The sequence below is a fragment of the Hemicordylus capensis genome, chromosome 2 (genome assembly GCF_027244095.1).
Source record: "Hemicordylus capensis ecotype Gifberg chromosome 2, rHemCap1.1.pri, whole genome shotgun sequence".
NCBI lineage: Eukaryota > Metazoa > Chordata > Lepidosauria > Squamata > Cordylidae > Hemicordylus > Hemicordylus capensis.
The window spans coordinates 174833454-174858633 of record NC_069658.1 but is presented as its reverse complement, the minus strand read 5'-3'; the positions used below and the strand labels follow the sequence as shown (position 1 = coordinate 174858633).

Sequence of the window (25180 nt, the reverse complement as noted above, 5' to 3'; positions counted from 1 at the left end):
CCTCAGTGGCATAGCTTGTGATGATGTAATTCATGCCGATTCAAGATGGCAGACACATAAACTTTTGAGGCGCAAGTGTGCTAACTTATGAACTGCTTAACTGATTTGTACCAAATTTGCTACAGCTTTAGGGACAAATAGGGACACTTCAATGGCGAAGATTGTGACGATGTCATCCACCTCAATTCAAGATGGTGGACATGTAAACTTTGGAGGTGCAAGTACACTAACTTGTGGACAGTCTAACCCATCTGAAACAAATTTGCTACAGTTGAATGGACACATAGGGATGCTCCAATGGTGTAGTTTGTGATGATGTCACCCACCCCGATCCAAGATGGCAGATGCATAAACTTTTGAGGCACAAGGGCACTAACCTGAGGACTGTCTAACTGATTTGAACCAAATTTGGAAAAGCTGTAGTGAAAGACACACAGGGACACCTCAGTGGTGCAGTTTGTAATGATGACATCCACCCCGATCCAAGATGGCAGACACATGAACATTTGAGGCACAAGAGATCCAACTTGTAGACCTCGATTTGCACCAAATTTAGTCCAGATGTAGAGGTAGGAAAGTAGGCTGTTTGGTTCTTACCAGAACAAACGTATTTTTTGATTAGTGCTGCCTACTGTTCCCTCTAAGGCATGTGCACATGCACACACTCACAAGTTTTTTAATGTCCACTTATTTAATTTTAGATCCCGCTCAGCTTGAATCAGGAAGGCCCCATGCTGAATGCACATGCTCACATACTGTCTTGATAAAGCCGCTCAGAACAAAATCCATTCTGCACACAGATGGAAAAAATTAGAGATAACACTGGTGCTGCCTGGATGAACTCATTAGCTATAATGTATAGATTCATCTCCTGAACTATCTCTTTGTGTCTATGTAAAATATGAGGGGATGTTTTCTGCAATAAGTCCAATGGAACTGAGAGTGGAACTCTCACCATCAACAGTGGTATTAGCAGCAAAACACTTGCACATATTTTCTGCTTTTTTGTTAGAAATCTTTCCATAATAGTAGTGGTGATGACAGGGGTGTAGCAAGATTGGAGTGGGCCCAGAGACAAGATTTTAAAATGCCCCCCCCTCACTAAAGCTCAGCTCATAAAGTAAAGAAATCTTAAATGAGGCTGTTTTTAAAAAGGTTTTGTAAATTGTGGACGATGGAAGTCATTTAATGGTACTAGAGAAAGACATGCTGTTCTGGTAGCTCCAGGTCTTAACACTCACATCAGTTTCAGAGGATGAATACAGCTGAAGGAAGCCCGGGCAGGTGCGCGGCTGGGGGAGTCAGTCATGTGACTTGCCTCTGGGGGGCCCCCCAAGGCAGTGAGCCCCCAGACAACTATCCCCCCTTGCCTTATTATAGTTACGCCCCTGGGTGATGATGATCTGAATCTCAGTCAAAGAAAGAGGACTCTGTATGGCATGCAAACAGAGCAGATGTTCAAAGCGAAGACAAAACGAAGATGAAAGCACTTACATTATAAAGACAAAATGAAGATGAGAGCACTTCTTTCTCTAAAGGAAGGCCTAGGGCAGCAGAGCCCCCTTACATTTCACCCTTGGGGAATCAGCTCCCCCCACCCACCCCCCAGTGGTGGCTGATGATCTGGTGTGTGTGTGTGTGTGTGTGTGTGTGTGTGTGTGTGTGTGTGTGTGAAAAGATACACACTTTTGGTTAACCATTGTATGCCAGCATCCAGGTCTTTTTAGTTTGGAAAAGAGGCAACTAAGGGGAGGCATGATAGAAGTGTATTAAATTATGTATGGAGTAGAGAGAGTGGACAAAGAAATTCCCGCCACCTTCACAACACTAGAACCAGAGGTCATCCCATGAAACTGAAAGCCAGGAAATTTAGGACCAACAAAACGAAGTACTTTTTCACGCAATGTGTAATTAATCTGTGGAATTCTCTGCCATGGGAAATGGTGATGGTCATTAGCTTGGATGGCTTTTAAAGGGGCTTAGAGAAATTCACGGAGGATAGATCTATCAATGGCTACTAGTCTGGTAGCTATAGGTCACCTGGTGAATGAAAAGAGCCCCCGTAACTACAAATATATATTCTATACTTTTATATTAGTTTTAAGCCAGAGTATACATGTATTAACAATCAGGTCCACAATCTATATTCTCAGTTTATAAAAGAGATATAGATATATGACAAATAGCAAAATATACTCTCCATATTACAGATAAAAGGGTTCTGACTGATGCACAGTCTTCATAAGTGGCAGAGACTCTGATGAATCACAGTTTGATGAATTATAGTCCTTGAATTCCCATGACATTTTAAAAAAATCCAGCATGTAATCTATTCCAACACTGGTCTGTTGCTGTTAATATCCTCTCTCAGTGTCCTCTCATCAAATGTGCATCAGTTGAAACTCGAAACTTGTTTGGCTCAGGACATCTGCTTGTAAAGTATTTCCTTGCATTGCACTACACCACGGGAGTACAAGTCACATGCGGAACAGCTTTCTCTATACCTCAGATACACAAGTCTGGTAGAGCTGCCACCGGTCTCCTATAAGAGAGACAAAACTAACATTAAAACCTTCCCTGTTCTATTTAGAACCAGGGTGAACTCAGCATATAGCCAAAATGCTTTAAAACTTCTTTAAAGAGCATGTAGCCTGAGCAGGCATGTAGGGAGACAGAATGGAGCATGTTTCCAGCCAGATCAAGATTGTTTAAAACAATCAAAAGCTAGTTTATTTAAGTAGATATAAAAAGTAGGACAGTTCACAGGCAAACAAAGCAGAATGGTTAAAATGCACAAGAAAGGATGATACCTGTCTTCCTATCTGGTGTTAGACAGGAGGCTCAGTAGCTCTTAGGTCATAAATTGCAATTCAGAAAACAAACGCTTGCATCATGGTGAAGCCTGCATGCTCCCAGGAGCCATGCAGCCTAGTCTCAGCTTACAAAGCTAAACTAACAGTGGAGTAACATGTTGGAAACAGCATTTCCCTTATTCCTACAAGATTGTGTGCACAGAAGTATATCTAGCAAAAATAGCACCTAGGGCAAGCACTGAAATTGTGCCCCCTGTCCAAACATCTGAAACCCATCTTTTAGATAACTTCACCATGATATCAGCTCAAAAATACAAGTCAAGCTCGTTAATCTTTTAATATTTCAAAAACTATTTAGCAGTTGACTTAGCCAGATGAAAAAATGCTGGAAAACTACAAATTTCAGTATGCTGGGGCTCATGAAATACCCAAATACTATGTGGAGGTGTACTTGGAAAACTAAACAGAAGTGCCTGTCTAATTCTCTACTATGCATTGTAGCATCACTATTACATAAGTTTTAAAAATACACAGAGAATTTGACTTTTCCCAGATACTCTGAAAATGATTAAAGGATATGCAGAGTAAACTGTGTCACTGCTTGGAATATATTCTAGTATTTCGGAAAGACAGTTAAAATGAGAGAAAGAGAGCAAGAAACTCCCAGTGGGCCTTAATACTAAGGATTTCAGACTGATTCAAAGACAAACTGACCATTAATAGCCATATTATTAAGATATCACATTTAATTCACTTATCACAAGAAGCAAAGTAAGAGCAAATGAATACAATCCTAGCTCATAAGCTTCAGCTCAGTATTCACAAGCCCTGATTCTCTGTACATAGCCAAACTGAATATGTGTACAGTGACATATTATATTAATTTTTTTTAAAAAAAAAATTACCTGTTGCCCCTTCGGGGGGCTTCCTAAAGGCCATAGGGGGGTCTGCAAAGGGTCCACCTCCCCCTGCTGGCCTCTAGGGCCTCTCAGGGACCATTTGAGCATGCACGGTGACCATTTTTAAAAATAAATTTTGTTTTTAAAAATGGCCGCTGAAAACAAAATGGCCACCACACATGCTCAAATGGCCTCTGTGAGGCCTGGTGTGGCCTAGGGCCTCATAGAGGCCATTTGAGCATGTGCAGTGGCCATTTTGTTTTCGGTGGCCATTTTAAATAAAATTAAGAAGATGGTGCCCCCTTCAAGTGGCGCCCGGGGCACGTGCCCTGCCTGCCCTACCCTAGATACGCCCCTGTGTGCAGCCAGCTCCAGGCACCTCAGAGGCAAGATGCCTCCAAATACTAGTTGCAGGGGAGCAACAGCAAGAGAGAGGGCATGCCCTCAACTCTTGCCTGTAGGCTTCTCAGAGGCATCTGGTGGGCCATTGTGTGAAACAGGATGCTGGACTGGATGGACACTGGACCCTACACATAGGCAACATAGGACGTTTCTCCAACTACAAAAACATAAGGATTCTCAGTTTCTCTCACCTCTTTGAAATTAGGAAGTAAATGAACATCTCCCACTCTTCCCCCACATCACAATCCCAGGATGGAACAGCCCCCCCCCCCAAATACCTAACAAACAAGGTAGCTGCTGGCTGGGAATCAGACTTTGATTTCCAAGGGCAGCAGGCAAGCCCAGAGCCCAAAGTGTTGTTGGTTGCTGTTGTTTAAAGAAGATAAAATAATTATTTACCTCATGCTTTCCTGCACTAGTCTGTAGCTGTGCCTTGCTATACTGTAAACCAGGGAAGGACAATGTGTGGACCAATCTCAATTAATTCACGTCTGTGATCCCTCCCACTTTCCCACGGGATGGGGGTGAAATTTCATCCCAAAGTGGGTGTTTACTGATCATTGAAAGACATTAGCCTGGTCATTTCAAACTAGTCAAGCCAGTTACCACTAGCTTTTCTCCTTGCTATATTACTTCTAATCATATAATCATAAAGTGAAAGAGTCCTGAGAGGCAGTGTGCCTCCTAAGAACTTGCTGAGTAGCTACAAAGATAACACAGGACTGACTGTGTTGTTCAACTGACTGATGAATTTGAGCATAAGAACTTGCTGATGTTACCTGGCAGCCATGGGGAGCTTGACCCCCGCTCCCTCTGCCTGGCAGCCCAGAGGGGGCATTGCCAGAGGGGGCTTGAGCACCCCGCCTCCAAAGTTTACGTCCCTGGCACCTATCAACCTTCAAAACAGTGCAATTGAACTTTGCTCCACTCTCCAAGCATAACTAGTGATCTGGTGCCAGAATCAAGCTTAGCATGTGGATACATGCTGACACATTCCCTCCCCACAAAACAGCAGAACATTCGGGGTGCTTTGGGGTTGAATTTGAAGATGTTTGTGAACCACAATTCATTGCTTCTCATTTGGGTTAGCTTAATTGGGGCAGAGGGCTGCTTGTTGCTCAGTCCTTCTGCTTTCTGTCCACCTTCAGTAAGATATATCAGTTCAATCTGCTTTGTTCCTGAACATGATCAAGATATGTTATTACTGTATCCGGTAATGTCAACATCATCAGGAGAGGGTATAACCTCCCTAAATGCCTGCCTGGAGGCAGGAAGGGGCTGGATGAGGATAACAAGCTGAGACTGAATCCAGATCAGACGGAGATATGTCTTGTGCGGGGTCAGAACTTCGGAGACGATTTTGACCTGCCGGTTCTGGATAGGGTCACACTTCCCCAGAAGGAACAGGGAGCCTGGGAGTGCTTCTGGATCCAAACCTCTCCCTGGTATCTCAGGTTGAGGCAGTGGCCAGAAGTGCTTTCTATCAGCTTCGGCTCATACACCAGCTATGTCCATCTCTTGAGAAAAATGACCTCAAAACAGTGGTACATTTTCTGGTAACCTTCAGACTCAACTACTACAATGCGTTCTACTGTATGTGGGGCTGCCTTTGTACGTAGTCCAGAAACTGCATTTGGTACAGAATGTGACAGCCAGGTTGGTCTCTGGGTAATCTCAAAGAGACCATATTATTCCTCTACTAAAAGAGCTATATTGGCTGTCGATAAATTTCTAGGCAAAACACAAAGTGCTGGTTATAACCTATGAAGCCCTAAACTGTTTAGGCCCTGGGTATTTAAGACAATGTCTTCTTCACTATGAGCCCTATCACCCACTGAAATCATCCAAAGAGGTTTGTTTACAGTTGTCACCGGCTCATCTGGTGGGCACACAGGTACAGGCCTTCTCTGTTGATGCCCCGAGGCTCTGGAATGCGCTCCCTGCTGAAATAAGAGCCTCCCCATCTCTGACAACTTTTTAAAAGTAAAGGTAAAGTTGTGCTGTCGAGTGGGTGTTGACTCCTGGTGACCACAGAGCCATGTGGTTTTCTTGAGTAGAATAGAAGAGGGGTTGACCATTGCCATCACTCATATAGTATGGGATGATGCCTTTCAGCATCTTCCTATATTGCTGCTGCCCGATATAGGTGTTTCCCATAGTCTGGGAAACATACCAGTGGGGATTAGTACCAGCAACCTTTTGCTCCCTAGGCAAGTTACTTCCCCAGGTAACAGTAACAAGTTACAGTACTTGCGCCATTAGGCGGCTTCTGAATTCAACAGACCCCAATAGTAATTCAATTTCACCTTGTTAAACATATTGACTTCATCAGATTGGGCCACTGGGGAAACAATGAAATCTCTATAAAGACCTGTATTTTCAACAAGCCTAGGGATGGCAATGGCATTCTAATCGCTGGCACCTCGGAAGCTTTACTAAAGATTCCAAAGGTTCCAAAGTAAAGGTTCCAAAGTATCCAAAGGTTCCAAAGTACCCTATATGCTTCTTTTCTAAAAGGCCTTCATATCCAAACCCTTTTCTTTGCTTTTATGCTGCATGACATTTTTGTGAATACTTTGCTCAATATATTTTTAAAAGGCACACTGTGTACAATTGAAACCAAAAATAACTTGTAAAAGTACCTACAGACTTCTCTCTTAACCCGAGCTATTTAATTTGCCTGTGATATACAATTGTTTTAAGTTTTTTATTTTGTGTTTTAACTTGGTTTGTTTTGTTGTAAACCACCCAGAGATGAAAGTTTGGAGCAGTGTACAAATTTGATAAACCAACCAACCAACCAACCAACAAATAAATAGAGTTCCACAGAGCAATTGGCAAAATAAATGGTTATGGCAATAGAATCTCTTCCATTTGCAGGCATGCTATTAATATATGGGATTTCTTTTAGATTTGAAATAAGTTCCACTTAAATGCTTGGGAGGAATATAAAAAAAGATCCTGATCTTTTCAATTCCTTCAACTGCCCATACCACGTTTGGTTGAGAGGCAAGCAGTTGGTGTTAGACTCGATAGCTTTCTATGGCTGAAAGGGCCTCTAGAATCTACTGCAGGTTATTTGAGGACCACCTCTGGATGCTGGGAATACAGACCAACTGCATGTATTGATGGGGCATTCTCTTAGCCCATTTGTAAGATATCATGGATGCATCAGACATAAATGCATCAGACATAAATCAGACAATGCATCAGATATAAATCAATCAGGTCCACCTATAGCAAATGACTGTGTATGGAAAACAGCTGGCATTTGAGGAAATATAATACTGTGCCTTGTAGAGAAGCATCAGGCAAAAATTCATCTGGTGAATCTCTAGCAAGTGATTTGGGGAGCTGCACTTGTTGAATTTCTGCATGAATGCATCCCTTTGCAGCACAGTGTTGAGCTGAAAGACCAATGGCAAAGTGTGCATGTATGGAGCCTAAACCTGTAAAGCCAGCATAACATAAGGAGACTATAGAAACTTTTTCCTGTTTACATGGTGTGGATGGAAGTTAAGGTGGGCATCTTAACTAAGTTTTCCATGCTATTTAGCGTACAAATGAACACTGTAAGTACCTTAACTCACTTCTTAAGCCAAAGTTTTTGATATTTTAATATTGCCTAGTATAGAAAACTACCATTGAAAACTAGAGCCCTGCTCAGACATTATGTTATACATGTGTTCAGGTATTTGTGCACCTGAACATTTTTGTGTACCAAGCATTTAAGGGGTCTGGTCCCCTTCAAATGAAGGGTGCAGAAAGGAAGGGTACTACTCTACATGCATCAAATATAACACATGAACAACTTTTTTTTTTTGGCATACAAATCTGTATAGGGCATACTGTATACATATTGTACATGTGTTGAACCTAATGTGTGAATAGGGATTAGATGTTCAGGAGAAGGTTAGGCTAACAGGGTAGTTCAACATCATCCCCCAGCTGTTTTTGAACTCCAACTTCCATATTTCCCAGCCACAGTGGTCAATAGCCAGGGATGATGGGAGTTGTAGGCCCTAGGCTAGAACCTTCTCTTTCCCTTCTGAGGGGACTGTATGGATTGGAGGGAGTATGGAGGAAGAGCATTCAAACATGAGTGCCCTCCCTTAGTTTTTTATAGCCACTCAGTAACTGGTCTATCACCTTAGTGAGAAGTAAGCCAAATACAGAAAGATGCTTCAGCATGACTGTGACATCAGGGTTCAAAGTCCTTACTGCAAAGGGCAATTTAACGTGAGGTGGCAATCACTCTCCTCCCACCGCGCAATTACCATATCTGTGGCAAGGTTTATAGACAACTGCCCCATCGCCTCCCCTGGATCTTCTGCAACAATCCTTTGGCTTAATCAAAGGTGCTGCTTCCTTCGAACAAGGGGAGAAAATGGTTGTCTCCTGCCAATGCTTGTTTTATTTTTCTGGTAGACTTTTGCACATTTCATATCTGCATGAAAAGCAGAAATCTGTCAGATGAATACTACAACAACAACAAATATTTATTTATATACCTTTCTTCAACCGAAGTTCTCAAAGTGGTTTACATGAATCAATACACAAATAAGATGGTCCCCTGTCCCCAAAGGGCTCACAATCTAAAAAGAAACATAAGGCAGATACCAGCAACAACCACTGGAGGGGTGCTGTGCTGGGGCTGGATAGGGCCCGTTGCTCTCCCCCTGCTAAATATAAGAGAATCACCACTTTAAAAGGTGCCTGCTGAATTAGCAGGTAACACTAATAACTTTACCAGCCTGCTAATGCTAATAACATTGCGGAGGGTGGGGATCAAGGGCGGCAAGAGTTGTTACTGAAGGGGCAGATTAATTGTTTTAACTGCTGGTTTCTTTAAATTTTCTGATTTTTATGTAAACCAGTTTGAGATGTTTTCTATCAGGCGGTTTATAAATCAAATACTTACTTACTTAATTACTTAATTCAATTTCTATACCGCCCTTCCAAAAATGGCTCAGAGCAGTTTACATAGAGAAATAATAAATAACTAAGATGGATCCCTGTCCCCAAAGGGATCACAATCTAAAAAGAAGCATAAGATAGACACCAGCAACAGTCACTGGGGGTACTGTGCTGGGGGTGGAGAGGGCCAGTTACTCTCCCCCTGCTCAATAAAGAGAATCACCACGTTAAAAGGTGCCTCTTTGCCAAGTTAGCAGGGGTTAAATAAACAAATAAATAAATGTGAAACACCGAGAGCTGCTTCTTATATATACTGATGATCTTTATATGTATGTATTGATTGATACATCTCGGTGGTGATTAAAAAAAAGGACTCTGCATATCTGAAAAGTGCTTGCTGTCCTTCAAGTAATCACAGGGGTCCAACACTAGGTCCATGTGTGTGTGGGTTGAACTGTTTATCTTGGATGCAGTGAACCCCCTCGCTCCACTCTGGCACCATGCATGGTGACACGCAGGGGAAACATTTTCTCATCGCTACACCTGCATGCCAGGGTAAAGCATCAGCTTTGATCTTCGACCTGCTAGCTGCACAGCTGCTTTGCCAGGGAACCAAAAACAATTAACCGAAGGACCTTTCGGATACAATGTAGCCACTGCTGCACTCCCAACAGGAGGGGAACTCAGACGGCCCCGGCTAGTCGCGCAGCGGCGCACCTGCTCCTTCTTCCTCGGTAAAGAGAAGAGGGGGAGGGACCGGACAGGAGTAGGGGGAAGGGGCGTGGCTTTGTACGTCACCCGGAGGAGGCGAGGAGTTCCAAGATGGCGGCGCCCGGTGGTTCGGCGAGTGAGGTCAGCGCTCGGTTGCGGGAGTGTGTTCGCGATTGCCGGGCGAGTAAGGGAGCTTTGCTTTGCAAGTGGTTGCTAAAGGAGAGAGGATGTGTGGAGCTGCACGCTACGCCCAAGTAAAGCCAGAAAAGAATTGGCAGCCATGAAGGCTATCTCTGTCCGGTGTGGTGTGACTGTTTTTAAAAGTAACGTGTAAATGTTATGAACGCGCTTTTGTAAAGGCGTATAAAGTACTCTCATCGGGGAAGCCGATAAAAATAACGGGGAGTGACGTTTAACTAGCTTTAAATCTCTCTGGCATGTTTTGATTAATTGCTTCTTTTTTTGGCCTCTAGCTGAAGGCAGAGGTGCACCTAAGTAATTTTGGAGCCTGGACATAAAGGCCTTTGAAGCCCCCACCTGCCCGCAAGTTAAGCATCACCCCCCCACACACACACACACCCCAAGTTACACACAGCATTTTAAACACGTGGGTTCTTGGCACGAAAGCAACTGAACTCACAATAATGTAAGAATATTAAAAGGGTATGTTTATGCAAATATGCATTAGCAGAAACATTTCAACATGCAACTTAACATATTCCCATCCCTCTTATCCATAGCTCGGCACTGGTTGGCAGTGCAATGTGGTGACCACATCACCTGGGACAGATTAAAGAAGATTTGGGGGGCCCAGGGGGTGTGGAGGCCCTGGACTTCTGCCCGTAAGTCCAGCGGTAAGAGCGCCTCTGGTTGCATGTAAGCTGTGTTTAATGAATGAATTATGTATCACTAGTAGGTGAGGCCCGTTGTTAACTTGACAAAATCAATTTGCGTACAGATTACATTCAGAAAAGTTTAAGAAATTAAATATATGTAATAGAATTTGCTATTTATGTGCTTGCAAAAGGGGAGTAAAAGAACACTATGAATTTTGTAGGATTTCAAGTTCTAATGTTATTCATTTTATTGAATAATGGTGTGGTAAACTTGAATCATAGTAAACTTGAATCTGGGAAAGATTTGCTTTTCTTGGGCATGATGTCATTTTGGAATTATTGATCTGATTATTGAGTGTTAGAAAACTGTTGAGAACAATAACAGTTAAAATATGATTATATACAGAATGTCTTTTTTAAAAACTTTAAAAAAATTTTTGAACTTTTCTCCAAGCATATTCTGCTGTAAAAGGTAGTGCATTCAGCTAATTTCAGTGGCAGGTTTCTGTATGCCAAATTTTGTATCTGTAGGTTATTGGAAAGTTTTTATTTCATACATACAAACATACAAATTATTCAAAATATATAATAGCTATGCATACAAAAGAGGGATGTCTGTTATTTTCTAGCAACTCTATACATTCCAACCATACAATCCATTAGTATGTCTGGAAAAGATGTGTGTAGAGCGGGATGGGAAGGTTATGTACACCAGGGCTTGACAAATCCTAGGAGCCAGGGAGCCATGGTGCCTAGAAATGTAACTGTGGTGCCTAGACTAGGATATTGAGAGGCAGAGTATTTAATAAAACCTTTGTTTGACCGAGGCAGCACTGTTTCTGTTCTAAGGATGTTAGGGGGCAGAAAGAGATTTACCATATTTACCCGAATCAAAGACGACTCTGAATTTAAGATGATCCCCTTAAAAAGTAGAGGTTAAATACCGGTCATACCTGCATTTACTCAAAAGGAACAGGTCTAAGTTTAAGACAGACTCTTGATTTCTAATATCAAAAAACTTCGATTCAGGTAAATACAGTATTTAAAGAGGAATAAAGAGAAGTCCATTTACCCTCTCCCTTTACAATGTCTGTCATTAAGTCTGGTAATTTTGTCTGGCTCCTGGAGTTCTAGGCTGGCTCCTAGATCCAAAGAAAACTTGTCAAGGCCTCATGTACACTGTGTGCTGGTGGGCAATTGTTATAGAATGAAGTATGTCTTTAAAACTGTGGTAGTGCATATAGCTGTGCATATGGCAAGGTGTGTGCATATGAGAGCAGCAGAAATTTAGTAATCCTAGTAACTTTTCTGTCCTATGATATGTAATGCTGAGTGTATTTCTCTCCCTAGCTATTTCTCATTTCAGCGGTAGTTGACGTGTGTGGCCTCTAATCCTTTGGCACAGATAGCACCTCCCCCTCTTTCTGCTCTCTGATCCTGGGAGGACAGGTTGCCTGCCATGAACTGTATGTGGACATTACTGCTGACCCGGGAGCTTTCTGCAGGAAGGGGCACTGCCCTGTGGGCTGCTTCTAAGAAAAATCTACTCCGACTGAAAAGAAGCAGCTGTCTCCAGGTAAAAGTGTTCCTAAGAAGTTCTCCTTTGCTCCTTCAGACCACTTTTAAAATGAGAGTGCCGGAATTCTGTCCCAACCACTTGGTTCGAGTTTAATTTGACTCTGTTTTGACATTCTCTCTTAATGCACTAGCAGTGCTATGGCTTTACTGCCTTTCCTGATAATGGAATATCCTTAGTCTCTTTTCTCCCTCCTTAGAACTCCAGATTGGTTCCGGTAAGGAGCATCCAGGTGACCAAAGCTCTTGGCACCACCAAATCTCCGGTCACACCTTCGGTCAAAGACAATAAGGAACAGGACCAAGGCAAAGAATCTCCCAGCAGATCCTTGGTGACTGCTGAAGATCTCTTTGAGAGAGTCTCCAGAGGTATAAAGACCAAAGCCACATTCCAGGAGGCTGTGGACATCTTTTGCAAGCACGATATCCGCCGCAGAGGCCATGTGGAGTTCATTTATGCAGCCCTGAAGAAGATGCCTGAGTTTGGGGTGGAGAGGGACATCAGTGTCTACAACAAAATTTTGGACGTCTTCCCCAAGGAAGTGTTTGTGCCTCGCAATTACATCCAGAGGATGTTCAACCACTACCCAAAGCAACAGGAGTGTGGCATTGAGGTGCTTGAGCAGATGGAGAACTATGGTAGGTGTGCCAAAAGGGCAGAGGTACAGCAGTTTCCAAGGGGTTTGGCTAGGTTAGGTGAGAACAGGGGCTCCTGAGCTGATAGAGCAGAACTCATCGTTTGTGTTGGTGCTGTGGGAAATCCAGTTGTAAACACAAGATCAGTAAGGAGAATTCTTTTTTTTCTTTTCTTTTCTTTTGCTACTCCCATTGGTGTAGGGATATACGTGATTTTTACTGTTATGAGGGCTTAACATTGGAATACAAATGCTTTAAATAAGTAAACATTTGGGATCTATGTTTTCTGGTCTGAGGTGGAAAAACCAGGGATGATTGGCATTCTTTTAATAATATTCATGTATAAGAAGGTAACTTGGAACTCATCCCACAGACTGTTTTGTTTACTTAAAATGCTATATTCCTTTTATAAATAAAAAATAATCATAGCAGAGCCTTCTTAAACAAGTGTCAAAGACCAGCTGCAGAAATCAGTTGTGACCAAAGAACTTTAATTTAGAGCTTGCAATTTGCTTGAAGTGGTTCTTGCTGTTCTCCGGAAGAGGTTAGGAACCGCATAGTGCAGTGCCTAGTGGGGGGTGCTTTTGCCTAATTGATTCTTGTTAAATTTTTTATGTAAGGAAATGGATGAGAACAATAGAAGTGGTGGGGTGGAAGTGCTCATGTCTGGTGGTGAGCTGGTTGGCAACCTGCGGCAGGCAAGGAGAAGACCAGCCGAGGCGGTCAGGGACTTCTTGGAGAGAGCTTGCTGGGCAATTATTTATTGCTGAAGGAGGAATTTGATGGATGTGCATAGCATCTAAAGGGCTGTGTGTAGGGAAAGGATCAGTCGCTGAACTGGGAAGAAGAGAAGTGAACCCAAGAGAAACCCAGCCTAATGAAGGATTAGGGATAAGAGAGAAAGGCACTTTAAACCAGGGCTGCTCAACTTTGGCCCTTCTGCAGATGTTAGCCTACAACTCCCATAATCCCTGGCTTTTGGCCACTGTGGCTGAGGATTATGGGAGTGGTAGTACAAAAACTGCTGGGTGGGGGCAAAGTTGAGCAGGCCTGTTTTAAAGCCTTCTCCTTTCTGCTGATGCTTAAGGAAGAGAAGCTTGTCAGGTGCTTTTCAGGAGAGTGTCCCATCCTCTCACTTTCTGTGCCTCAGATCTGACTTCCTAGTGTCCCTGCCATGCTGCCACCACCTATGACAGACAACTGGAGGTTTCCTTTCTTTACTTGATGTGCATGCTCAAGAATCAGAAAAAAGACTGGTTAAATTATATTCCCAGACAAGTAGGCAAGTTTTTCTGTTTTTTCTCAATGGAGTACACTTACTGACATTTTGTCCTCATGCTCTTCAACCTCCAAGAATTCACAGTAGAGTTGTCCACTAAAGGGCCAATTAGTTGACTAGTCATCTATCTTTATGTAGATTTATCAGTTAACCATATTATCGAAGTCTCAATATTGATGTCTTTTTGATACATTAAAGATATTATGAGAGAATTCCTAGTTCAATAAACTAAAGCTGCTGCTCATTATTAGGAGGAAATGACATCTTTAATATGTTCTTTTTGTTCTATGTATCAGTGACACACCAGAATCAAAATAGCCTCAAAGAAATAAAGTAGCATGCCCTTAATTTAGCTTTAACTGATGAACTGACTAATTACAACTTGCAGTCTTAGTTCCAAAAACATGCCATGATTCTTATTCCACTCTGAATGGCAAGCAGGAAAAGGAGCTTCTTCCCATGCCTGACAGATTTGCCCTTCTTGTCTTGAAGGTATCATGCCCAACAAAGAGACAAAGTTTCTGTTGCTCCGGATCTTTGGGGAGAAGAGTCATCCTATAAGAAAATATCAAAGGCTCATGTACTGGTTTCCTAAATTCAAAAACATCAACCCTTACCCAGTTCCAGACCCTCTGCCACAGGACCCTGTTGACCTTGCAAGATTGAGCCTACAGAGGATTGCTGCTGACCTGGATGCCAAGGTTACAGTCTACCAGGTAAGTCAAGACACTCAGGGATGCTAGCATTGCAAACTCTGGCTGCAGTCCAAGAAAAATAGATAGCTTTTGTCCCTTTGAATCAATGAGACTTAGGCACTTTGATTTCAAATTGCCTAAAGCAGTGGTTCCCAATCCCAACCTGGGGGCCTCCAGATGTTTTTGAACTACAACTCCCATCAGCCCCAGCTACAGTTAATTGTGGCTGGGAATGATGGGAATTATAGTTCTGAAACATCTGGAGACCCTCAAGTTGGGAACAACAGTCATCTCTCACCATCTGCAAGGGTTCTGTTCCAGGAAAACTTCGTGGTTGGCGAATTTGCGGTAGGCAAGCCATTGAAATCAATGGCAAACAGGGTTAGGGGAATCACAGTCGCAAAAGGACCACAAAATGCAGTAAACAAGTTGTTGTAGTAATAACAAATCCGCCTACTTTCCTTTCACTGTCTCTACAACTGAACTAAACGTGGTTCAAATCGAGGTTCACGAATTAGATCTCTTGCACCTCAAAGGTTCACACATCCACCATCTTGGATTGGCGTGGGTGACATCACCACAAATTACACCATTGGGGCATCCCTATGTGTCCCTAGAACTGTTTCAAATTTGGTTCAGTTGGTTAAGTGGTTCACAAGTTAGCTCACTTGCGCCTCAAAGGTTTATGCTTCTGCCATCTTGAATCAGGGTGGATGACATCATCACAAACTACACCACTGAGGTGTCCCTGTGTGCTACTCACTACAGTGGTACGTAATTTGTTTCAAATCAGTTAGAGAATTCACAAGTTAGCCCACTTGTACCTCAAACATTCATGCATCCACCATCTTGGATTGGGGTAGATGACATTATCAGAAACTCCGCCATTGAGATGTCCCTATGTGTCCCTACAGGTTCAAATTGGTTAATTAGCGGTTCACAAGTTAGCCCACTTGTACCTCCAAAGTTTGCATGTGTCATTTTGAATCAGCATGGATGACATCCTCAAATGCTATGCCATTGAGGTGTCCGTGTGTGTCACTCATTGCAACTGTATGCAGTTTGGGTCAAATAGGTTAGGCAGTCAACAAATTCGCCCACTTGCGCCTCAGATGTTCATGTGGCTGCCATCACACACCACGCAGTTAGGGCATCCGTTTCCTTACAGCTGTAGCAAATTTGGTTTAGATCGGTTAAGCGGTTCACGAGTTAGCCCACTTGTACCTCCAAAGTTTACACATACACCATCTTGGATTGGGGTGGATGACATCATTACAAACTATGCCATTGAGGTGTCCCTACAACTGTACCCGTTTTGGTTCATATTGGTCCAGGCATTGCGAAGTTGTTAGTGGGGGCCACACAGACACACACACAGAATGCCAGGTGATCTCATAAGCCTACTGGAAAGTAGGCTAAAAATCCCTCCAAATCACCACGAGTCATTAAAAGGAGTGAAGCCCCCCCCCAAATTACCCCTGACCCTCAAAAATCGCAACATTACACCCCCCCCCCCCATTGCCAAAAAATCTTGCCAAACCATGTATACTCGCGTCACGGTTGGCGAGACCTGCCACAATTTCCAGGTTGCAGGTACTCAAAACCGTGATTGGGAAACCCGCAGTTGGTGAGGGATGACGGTACTGGCTTAAAGCATTTGTTTCTTTCTTTGTATTATGCCCTCTGTTTGGAGACAGCTTCTGATTACTCTTGATCTATGAAAATGTTCCATATGCATTTTCTGCAATAGTTGTATGAGACTTCTTATCTTTTTTAGAATGAGTGTGTCCAGTCCTTTTATTAATAGACCTATAAAGAAAGATACTCAGGAAGAATTCTTCCCAATTACCAACAAGAAGTAAACCTGCTCCCAGTGCTTTTGTCAGTGAGTGAACAGGGACTAGATGACTGACCAGCAATAGGCACAGATGTTCTTACGTTTTTTATTCAATTATTATAGGATGTTAAACACGTTAGATTACTCATGGTTAGGTTTTTGCTGCTAACACTTGGAAGTTTCACACAGCCGAATATATCCCAACTACACCACTTTTGGATTTTCTGAGTAATGGGTTGATTAGGGGGCCTTCTGATTCAATGGTCAAAAGCAGGAACAAAAAGGCATTGTCGCTTTAATTTGAGACTCTTCAACAGGTTCAGATTTTGTGCTCACAATTCATTAGAGCTGTAAGGCCCAGCTGTTTGTTGTATATGTGACCTGAGAAATATTATTGGGCTATGGAAGATATTGCCAGTTAATAATCATACCTTAATCTTTACAGTTTCCTCATGTGGAGATCTTGGACTCTGGGAAATCGACTGACCACCCACACATTGTTGGTACTAATCCCTTTGGATTATCTTTTATTCTCTTTTTTGGATTGACCTGTGTTCTAGGACTAAGTCAACTGTCAAGAAGGCAGAAAGGCCTGTGCAAGATACTGCATGGATTCAATAGACTTGTGGAGAGAGGATGTTTCCATCCTGTCTAGTGTGGATTATGATACCCTACAGCTGAGAACATGGCTGACCGGCTTCTCACGTTGCCTTCTGTGTTTGTGCATGACAGAAGTCTGATGCTCGAAGAGTAATAAACAAGTCCACTTAGAAAGAAGATGGTGAACGTCTTTCCTTTACATGCACCTGCCATCTCCTCTGTGAAGTTGATGCATTTCTTACCCTCCTGATATTAGTAGGGCTGGAGGGGGCTTTGCTGGCCATCTAGCTTCATTATTCGCTCTGTACAGGAAGTTCAAAGCTAGAGCATCCACAGCAGATGCCTGTCCAGTCTTGTGCTCCCACTTCCCAAGTCACCTCAGCACCCTCTCTTCTCTCCTAGAGCTATGAATAACTCTCAGGCAGGCAGAGGTCAACATAATAACATAATTCAAATGGCGGATAGAATGTTTTGGTAAGGACAAACCTCTGGGTGGCAAAGAACAGAGAAGGAAGGGAGATGAGGAATCAGGGTTGTGGTGCGTTATGGAAAGAGTGGCAGAGGACCAAAAATACAACCCCTTGACCTGTAGGAGTCTTCTTTTGATTTCTGTGTCTTCTGCTTTTAAAACAAGAAACATGATTTGAGAGCTACGCAACAGATATTTACACATGGACAGTGCTTATGGTAGAATTCCCCTTTTTAATGAATCTATGCCCATTTCAAGGTCTAGGTTGTGCCAGTTCACATATGACTCGTGGCTAATGCTTGGTTTATAACCTGATCTTTCTCCTGCTTTTTTAGGTATCCAGAGCCCCGATCAGCAGTCATTTTTGGCCAGTCACAATCCAGGCAGGCCCATTTTCGTCGAAGGTCCCTTTCGCCTGTGGCTCAAGAGGACATGTGTTTATTACTATGTGCTAAGGGCAGAGCTGTTGCCTCCAGAAGAAAGGGTAAAGGATGTGCCTCCATTGTTAACTGGAGCTAGTGCTCCTTGTAACACGCTTCTCTCTTTAAGATATGCAAGGTCAATGTGAAGACTGTGTGTGTGTGTGTGTGTGTGTGTGTGTGTGTGTGTGTGTGTGTGTGTGTGTATAAAAAAGCAACTTCCTTTGAAAAAGTTGGGAGTGGTGATGTGTTGGGCAAGTGAATGGTATGAATGGAGATGATGTGGAGGGATGATAAACTGATGACTGAGAGCAGTGGAAATGGGTAACATATTCCTAAAACTTTAGTTAGTGCAAGTTAAAAGGACTTTAGAAAAAGCCATAAGATCACACACCCCAAATATTTCCTCTTGTGGGCACTGTTCACTGAACCCCAGAATGCTAGCAGTTGAATTTAAGGAACCAGAAGAGGTTACAACTCACTTTTACTAGTAACTTTCATAGTTTTGAAGGTAGGGGTTTTAACTTGGAAACTCCCATAAGTGAAAGCAATTCATAGCTTTCACAAAAATGCTTCATGAAAAAACAAAAAACCCCAAACCTTAACTGTAGTTGTTGTGGAAGCAGGTCCTCTTAACTAGTCAATTCATCTGTAAGTATTTTCAGAAACCAAATGTATTAAACAATGGTTAAATAAGCTTAGTCATTTTTGTCTAGCATCTGTACATTTTTCTTCACTGCCCAACAGAATCACTGTTAGAAATTCGGTGAACAAATAACACTGGGTGAGGGAATGTGTGCTTGTAGCAGCAAGAATGGACAGGCAGCCTTGTCGCACTCGAGTTGTCTCTAAAACTTGACTAGCAGTTTAGAGTGAATAAAAAAGATTGTTCTAACTGCTTTGCAGTATGAAGTATCTGATTCTAGGGGAGATGGAACACAGGAGGAAGTCTGATCTGGCTGTTCATGGGAGATCTCTGGGTAGAATGTGGGCACCATATTGAAACACCAGGACTAGTGTGCTTTGTGGGCAGGACATCTAATTTCCTATGGAGGTAATTAAGTGACTATCCATTGTTCACAGAAGGAGAAAGTGATTGACCCAGAAAGGAATTTCTACTATCCAATGTATCTGGATATTGACCTGGAGCGGGACCTTTTGGATGATGAGGAATTTGACATAGATGAAGGTAGCTTCCATACTAATCATTGGTGGGGGTTTTCATTTTTAAATCAATAAGTAGCAGAGGGAAGCAGTCTGGGCCATTCCCAGCAGAATGAAATTGTTCCAGGGGCTAAAACTAAGGAAATGGTGGAAGAACCAGTGGAAAGGGGCAGATTGTTTTTACCATGGACAACAGCCTCTGAGCTTGTCTTGGACTTGGTACATGGTGTGTGTTGGGAGGTGGTAGACTTAGGGATGGGTAGCTGTTGTTGACACATTCTCTGGGGCTATTCTCACGAGCAGCAGAAATCGGGCTAGGAGAGCCTAGCCCGATTTTTGCTGCTCGTATAAAGCACTGGGCTCACAGGCGAGCTTGGTGGCTTACAAGCGGCTAGCCCGCTTTTGTAGCCCTCCCCTAAGCCCAGGTTTGTGGAGCGAGCGCTCCACAAACCCAGGTTTCCCGATTGGGAGTAGCTGCAGCTCTGTGCCATTGCTACTCACGAGTAGACCCCCAGAGGGGAGGTGAAAAGCCGGCTCTGGGGGTCTCCCCAGTATGCCCTGTGCACTCGCACAGGGCATGCCCCCACCGGCTCTGTCATGGTCTCCCGCTCTGATCTTGAGCGGGGAGAGCGGGAATTATTATTATTTAAAATTTTTATTTATTGATCAAATTGCTCTCCTGCTTTAATGAAAACTTGGAGTCTCAGGACCTGAATCCTGCACAAAACATAATGCATGTAGCACTACCGGAGGCACAAGGCTTCCTTCTGCGTTTCCAGCTCTAATTGCTGAGCTGCGTTTAACCTGCTACACACTGTGCAGGATCTTTGCAGAAATTCTTGCTGAGGGCTTTTGGGGTTTTTTTTTCTGCTTCTCCCAAATAATGCTGTTTTGTTTTGTTTTTGTTTTCATGCTTCCCCTGTAGTTGAGGAGGGCCCTGTATTTGCCATGTGTATTGCAGGGGCAGGAGACCAAGCTACCTTGGCTAAGTGGATTGTGGGCCTTCAGGAAACAAACCCGATCTTGTGTCAGATACCAGTCGTGTTCCGCCTTGCTCCAGGGCCTCGGGAGCTGCAGTCAAGCACCAGCTTGGATGAGAACAGAGAAGAGGAGATGGCGCAGGCTCGGCACCTCAACCAAGAGTTTTGAGAACAGTCTGGTTATTTTTTAGACTTGGATAATGGTTATTTAATTGTATGTAACTTCATGCCTGTGTTTTAAATCCCCAGAAAGTTAGTGCAATCAGTTCCTTGAGCTAGCCTCAGCAATTTGAGGATGGCCCCTAAAATGGGTGGCAGTACTGAAAGCAGCTACTTTCACAAACAAGGCACTTTTAATATATTTTTTCTCAGCTGCAACACAAGCATCCTGAATATCTAAGGGCAGAGTCTACCCGCTTTTGCTGTAATTGTAGCATTGGATTATTGATGCTTGTCTCCCTTTAGACATTTTTTTTTTTTTTGCAAATATGAATGCAAATCAAGAACATATGGTTTTTAAGCTTTGCTGCTTGTTAGTTGTCTGAGAGGTTGTAGCTGGCTTCCCTACTTTGAAGAATGTCTCCCCAGAGCTTCCTCTGGCTGTTCACAGATGCTCCCACCATGAGTTCCTCCTGCTTTTCCAGTATCAGTCTTCTGAGCAGAGCAAACTATTCTTTAGTGGCCGCTTCCTCATTCCCTATCATCACTGTAGTCCTGACACTTTGGAGAATTGAGCCTTTCTACAGTTCATAAAAAGTGAGCTGGGATAATTGCTTTTGGTGCCTTGGGTTTCTGCCTAAACGGCTGAGTGGCAGTGAGGGTGAAATCCTGTAAAAGGTGTTTTGATGTGATTCTGCTTATGCACCATTTCAAGAAAGGGAGAGAGAGGTCCTTCTACAACAGTTCCTGTCCTAATAAATGTCAAATATTGATTGTGTGTGTGTGAGATTTATTTTAAAGGTTGAATAGGTGTAGGCTGGACAGGGCTTTTGACCATGAGCAAGCAGAGAACTTGGAAATTCCTGTAATCTTAATTACCCACCTGCAACTTCTAAAATAGTCAAGGTTTGCTAACTGAAACATGAGGCTACTACAATAGGTGTTTGCAGCAACCACCAACAAAATACTGAGGCTATTCACATGCACATGCAAAACCGGGCTAAGGGAGTTACGGTGTGTACAAAACCGGCTAGCCCAGCTTGGTTTGAGTCCTAACTGGACCGGACCAGGCCGGTTCAATTTTGCCCCCCATCGACCCCCCCCCCCAGTTTGGTTTGGGGAGGGGGTGGTTTGTGAGTGTTTCTATTCTTTTCTAAAAAAAATTAGTACTCACCCCCTGCGGGGGGCTTTTCTGAGGCCGTTGGTGGGGTGTCCATGGAGGTTCCTACTACTCCGTTGGCCTTCCTCATGCCAAAACTTGCCCAGCTCAGACATTCTTCAGCCCTTTCCAGGCCTTTCCCCTTCGTGGTGGCCATTTTGGAGGCCGCTGCGCATGTGCAATGGGCCTCTGCGTGGCCTGGGTCATGAATAAGCTCTTAACACACTTATTCTGTGTTAAGAAAACTGTGCAGGGGTCCGAAGTTCACGGCTCCTGTTTTGTAGTTTGGTTTGGGAGAGAGAAGAGTTTGCTAAAATTTTGGAGGGAAGTGGAGTTCTGTTGGCAATACAAGAAAAAAATAAAAGGTTGGGCAAAACGCATCCACTAACCTATACTAAACTGGTTCCTACACAGAGTTCTCTACATTTACCCTCCTCTCAGTAACTGGCTTGTTTTGCAGTCTTGTATCCTGGTCACAGCACAGGCCTGGGGCTCAATCCAGCCTGGTTCTTCTGATTTCAGCTCTTCAACTCTGATTCTCCAACTGTATCTTCAGAGAGGCTTCTCTGTTGACCTTTTCCAGGATTCTCCTTCAGAGTTCTCTCCTGTAGAGTGCTTCTTGACTTCTCTCCTGCAGACTTCTTCCCAAGGCCCTTCTGGGGCTCTGGTCATGCCTTTTGTGTGATGCCACAAACAATGGAGCATGGCCAGAGCCCTGGAAGGGCTGCAGAAGTCCTCCAAAGCTCATTTTCCAGTTGTGCTCACTGCAGGCTGTGTGTTTTGTTCGTGAGAGGGCCATAGAGCTCGGGGGAAGGGGCACCAGTGAGGTTCGAGTAAGGTGGGCCTCAGGAGCTGGGCCGCTCGGGGTAAATCTACTTTTCCAGTGTTGAATTATGATCTTTTTGGCCACTCCCCAAGCGCGAAGAATCCATAGTTGTTGATAGAGTGTTAAATTCCATATCCTGGGAATATATCCCAGGAGAAAATAACTGTCTTTAAAAAACAATGATAAATGCAATGTCTTATTTACAATTCTGTGGACTTCATTCCAAAAAGATGCAATAATTGGGCATAACCAAACCATACGTGACAATGTTCCCTCATGGATATTACATCTCCAGCAAACTGCGTTCTGAAATAAAAGTTTTTGCAGAACAAGTCTCAGTTTGAGATCTACATATGCCCATTTCATTATCTTTAATGCTATTAACTATTGATCAACCGTAATGGTATATTCAAGATCCTGATTCCATAATACATGAATATAATCAATATCAACTTTATCCTTCTCTTTAAGTTTTAAATAAAATGAAACTGTAGGTATAGTTTGTTCTGATAAATGTTCCAAATCCAGTAATAATGATGGAGTTTCTGAGGCAGCAAATGCATCATGTCCAAATAGCTGTGTTGAAAGATGTCTTAATTGTGTATATTGCCATCTGGCTTTCAAAGGGATATTAAATTCATTTCTCAGAGCATCAAAGGATTTAAAAACCTCTTCTGAGGTAATTAATTGATCTAAGGTGATAATATTAGAAGTTGTCTAATTGGTCCAATAGAAAGATTTCTGCCCAGTCTTCAAATCTGGGTTCATCCATAGTGTAAGCTTTGCGTGCTGAAAAGGATCAAAGCCATACTTTATTATTATTTCTTGTTTACACAGTCAGACAGGTGTTATTGACTGGTTTGTTTTATCCAGACATCGAGTCCTTCCCAAGGACCTGGGATGGCAGAATTTTATCATCAATACTGTTGGTTATTATAGATATCGTCGCAAAATATAGGCTGTTCCCAGTAAAGTTGCTTTCTGTAATTGGCTGATGGTGATTTCTGTGGCCCCTATGGTGTTGAAGTGCTCTTGAAGTTGTTTTGGAATTGCACCTAAGGTGCCAATTACCACTGGGATTATTTTGGTCTTTTTATGCCACAGCCTTTCAATTTCAATTTGCAGATCTTTGTATTTTTGTGATTTTTTCTATTTCTTTTTCTTCTATTCTGCTATCCCCTGGTATTGCTATGTTGATTACTTTGACTTGTTTTTCTTTCTTCTCGACTACAGTTATATCTGGTGTATTGTGTGGAAGATGTTTGTTTGTGGTCAGAAGTCCCATAATATTTTTGCATCTTCATTTTCTTCAAGTTTTTCAATTTTATGGTCCCACCAATTTTTGGCTACAGGTAGCTTGTATTTTTTGCAGATGTTCCAGTGTATCATCCCTGCTAGCTTGTCATGCCTTTGTTTGTAGTCAGTCTGTGCAATCTTTTTACAACAGCTGATTAGGTGGTCCACTGTTTCATCTGCTTCTTTACAAAGGCGGCACTTGCTGTTTGTTGTTGACTTTTCTACTTTTGCTCTTATTGCATTTGTTCTTAGTGCCTGTTCTTGTGCAGCCAGTATTAAACCCTCTGTTCCTTTCTTCAAGTTGCCATTCTTAAGCCATTGCCAGGTCTTGGTGATGTCTGATTTTCCACTTATATTGTGCAAATATTGACCATGCAGGGGCTTCTTTTTCCATTTTTCTGCTCGGTTCTTGACTTGTTCTTTCTTGTAGGCCTGCTTTGTTTCATTGGTGTCTAATAGTTTCTCGTTATTGACCATTTGAAGTGCATCTTCACTGTCCTTGATATATTCTTCAAGGCCTCTTTTCTCCTCCTCTACTGTTTGATGGACTTGCAGCACTCCTCTTCCACCTGAGCTGCGAGGGAGGTATAGCCTGTCTACATCACTGCGGGGGTGTAGAGCATGACTGATGGTCATGATTTTCCTGGTCTTACGATCTAATGTCTCTAGCTCTGCCTGGGTCTAGTCTATTATTCCTGCAGTGTATCTGATAACAGGTATAGCCCAGGTGTTTATGGCATGTATGGTGTTCCCGCCATTGAGTTTGGACTTGAGGATTTTTCTAACTCTCCTGATGTATTCACTTCCATTTTTTCTTTTAACTTCAGTGTGTGCGATGTTATCAGCCTGGAGAATGCCCAAGTATTTGTAATGTTCTTTCTCTTCCAGGTTCTTGATGTTGCTTCCATTGGGCAGTTCTTTTCCTTCTGTTTTTCTTATTTTCCCTCTGTTCATTATTAATGCAGCACACTTGTCTAGTCCAAACTCCATTGCTATATTGCTACTGAATATACGGAGAGTGTTTAGCAGTGATTCGATTTCTGAGTGGGACTTTCCATACAACTTCAGATCATCCATGTACACAGCAGATGGTTGATTTTACTTGATGTTTTAGATGTTTGGTATCCGAGGCCTGTTTTGTTTAGTATTTGTGAAAGTGGAGTCATGGCAATTACAAACAGAGGTGATAGTGAGTCCCCTTGGAAAATACCTCTTCTAATGCTAACTATGGATGTGCATGGTCTGGACCGGGCCGGACCGGCACTGAGGGGGGGTCCCCCTTTAAGTGCGGGGGGGTAGAACTTACCCCTCCCGCCGCTTTCCCCCCTCCGGCGCTGTAGTTAAATGTGAAGTTTTTGGGGCGGCAGCGTTCTTCGCTGCCGCCCCTGCCCCTGCCGTCACCTGCAAGTCTTTCTAAGAGCAGTACGCATGCGCGCGTGGTGGCGTGCACGCGCACATGGCCTCCGGACCAGTTCGGGCCCCAAACACTGCACAAAATGATTCAGCGC

At 43.1% G+C, this 25180-nt stretch overlaps 1 protein-coding gene across 11 annotated transcripts; it reads left to right on the top strand.

The window, feature by feature from the left end:
- The first annotated feature begins 9757 nt into the window (after nucleotides 1-9757).
- Nucleotides 9758-21164, top strand: ECSIT (ECSIT signaling integrator). 11 transcript variants are annotated; one of them, XM_053295396.1, is made up of 9 exons: nucleotides 9771-9883; nucleotides 10483-10584; nucleotides 11929-12154; nucleotides 12354-12792; nucleotides 14561-14784; nucleotides 17046-17103; nucleotides 18005-18153; nucleotides 19172-19277; nucleotides 20178-21164. In XM_053295396.1, the coding sequence occupies exons 3-9, from the start codon at nucleotides 12038-12040 to the stop codon at nucleotides 20399-20401; spliced, it is 1317 nt and encodes a 438-aa protein (XP_053151371.1). In that variant the 5' UTR covers nucleotides 9771-9883; nucleotides 10483-10584; nucleotides 11929-12037; the 3' UTR covers nucleotides 20402-21164. The 11 variants fall into 11 exon arrangements, with proteins under 11 accessions (XP_053151367.1, XP_053151365.1, XP_053151371.1 ...); XM_053295388.1 differs by having other exon boundaries at nucleotides 10483-10596; XM_053295393.1 differs by having other exon boundaries at nucleotides 10483-10618.
- The last annotated feature ends 4016 nt before the right edge of the window (nucleotides 21165-25180 follow it).

Bases quoted from the DNA above. Each gene is read 5' to 3' on its own strand.
- ECSIT (XM_053295392.1), top strand. From the start codon at position 12,038: ATGAACTGTATGTGGACATTACTGCTGACCCGGGAGCTTTCTGCAGGA. The intron at 14,785-17,045 runs GTAAGTCAAGAC...TAATCTTTACAG, and splicing joins CCAAGGTTACAGTCTACCAG to TTTCCTCATGTGGAGATCTT. The intron at 18,154-19,171 runs GTAAAGGATGTG...CATTGTTCACAG, and splicing joins TGTTGCCTCCAGAAGAAAGG to AAGGAGAAAGTGATTGACCC.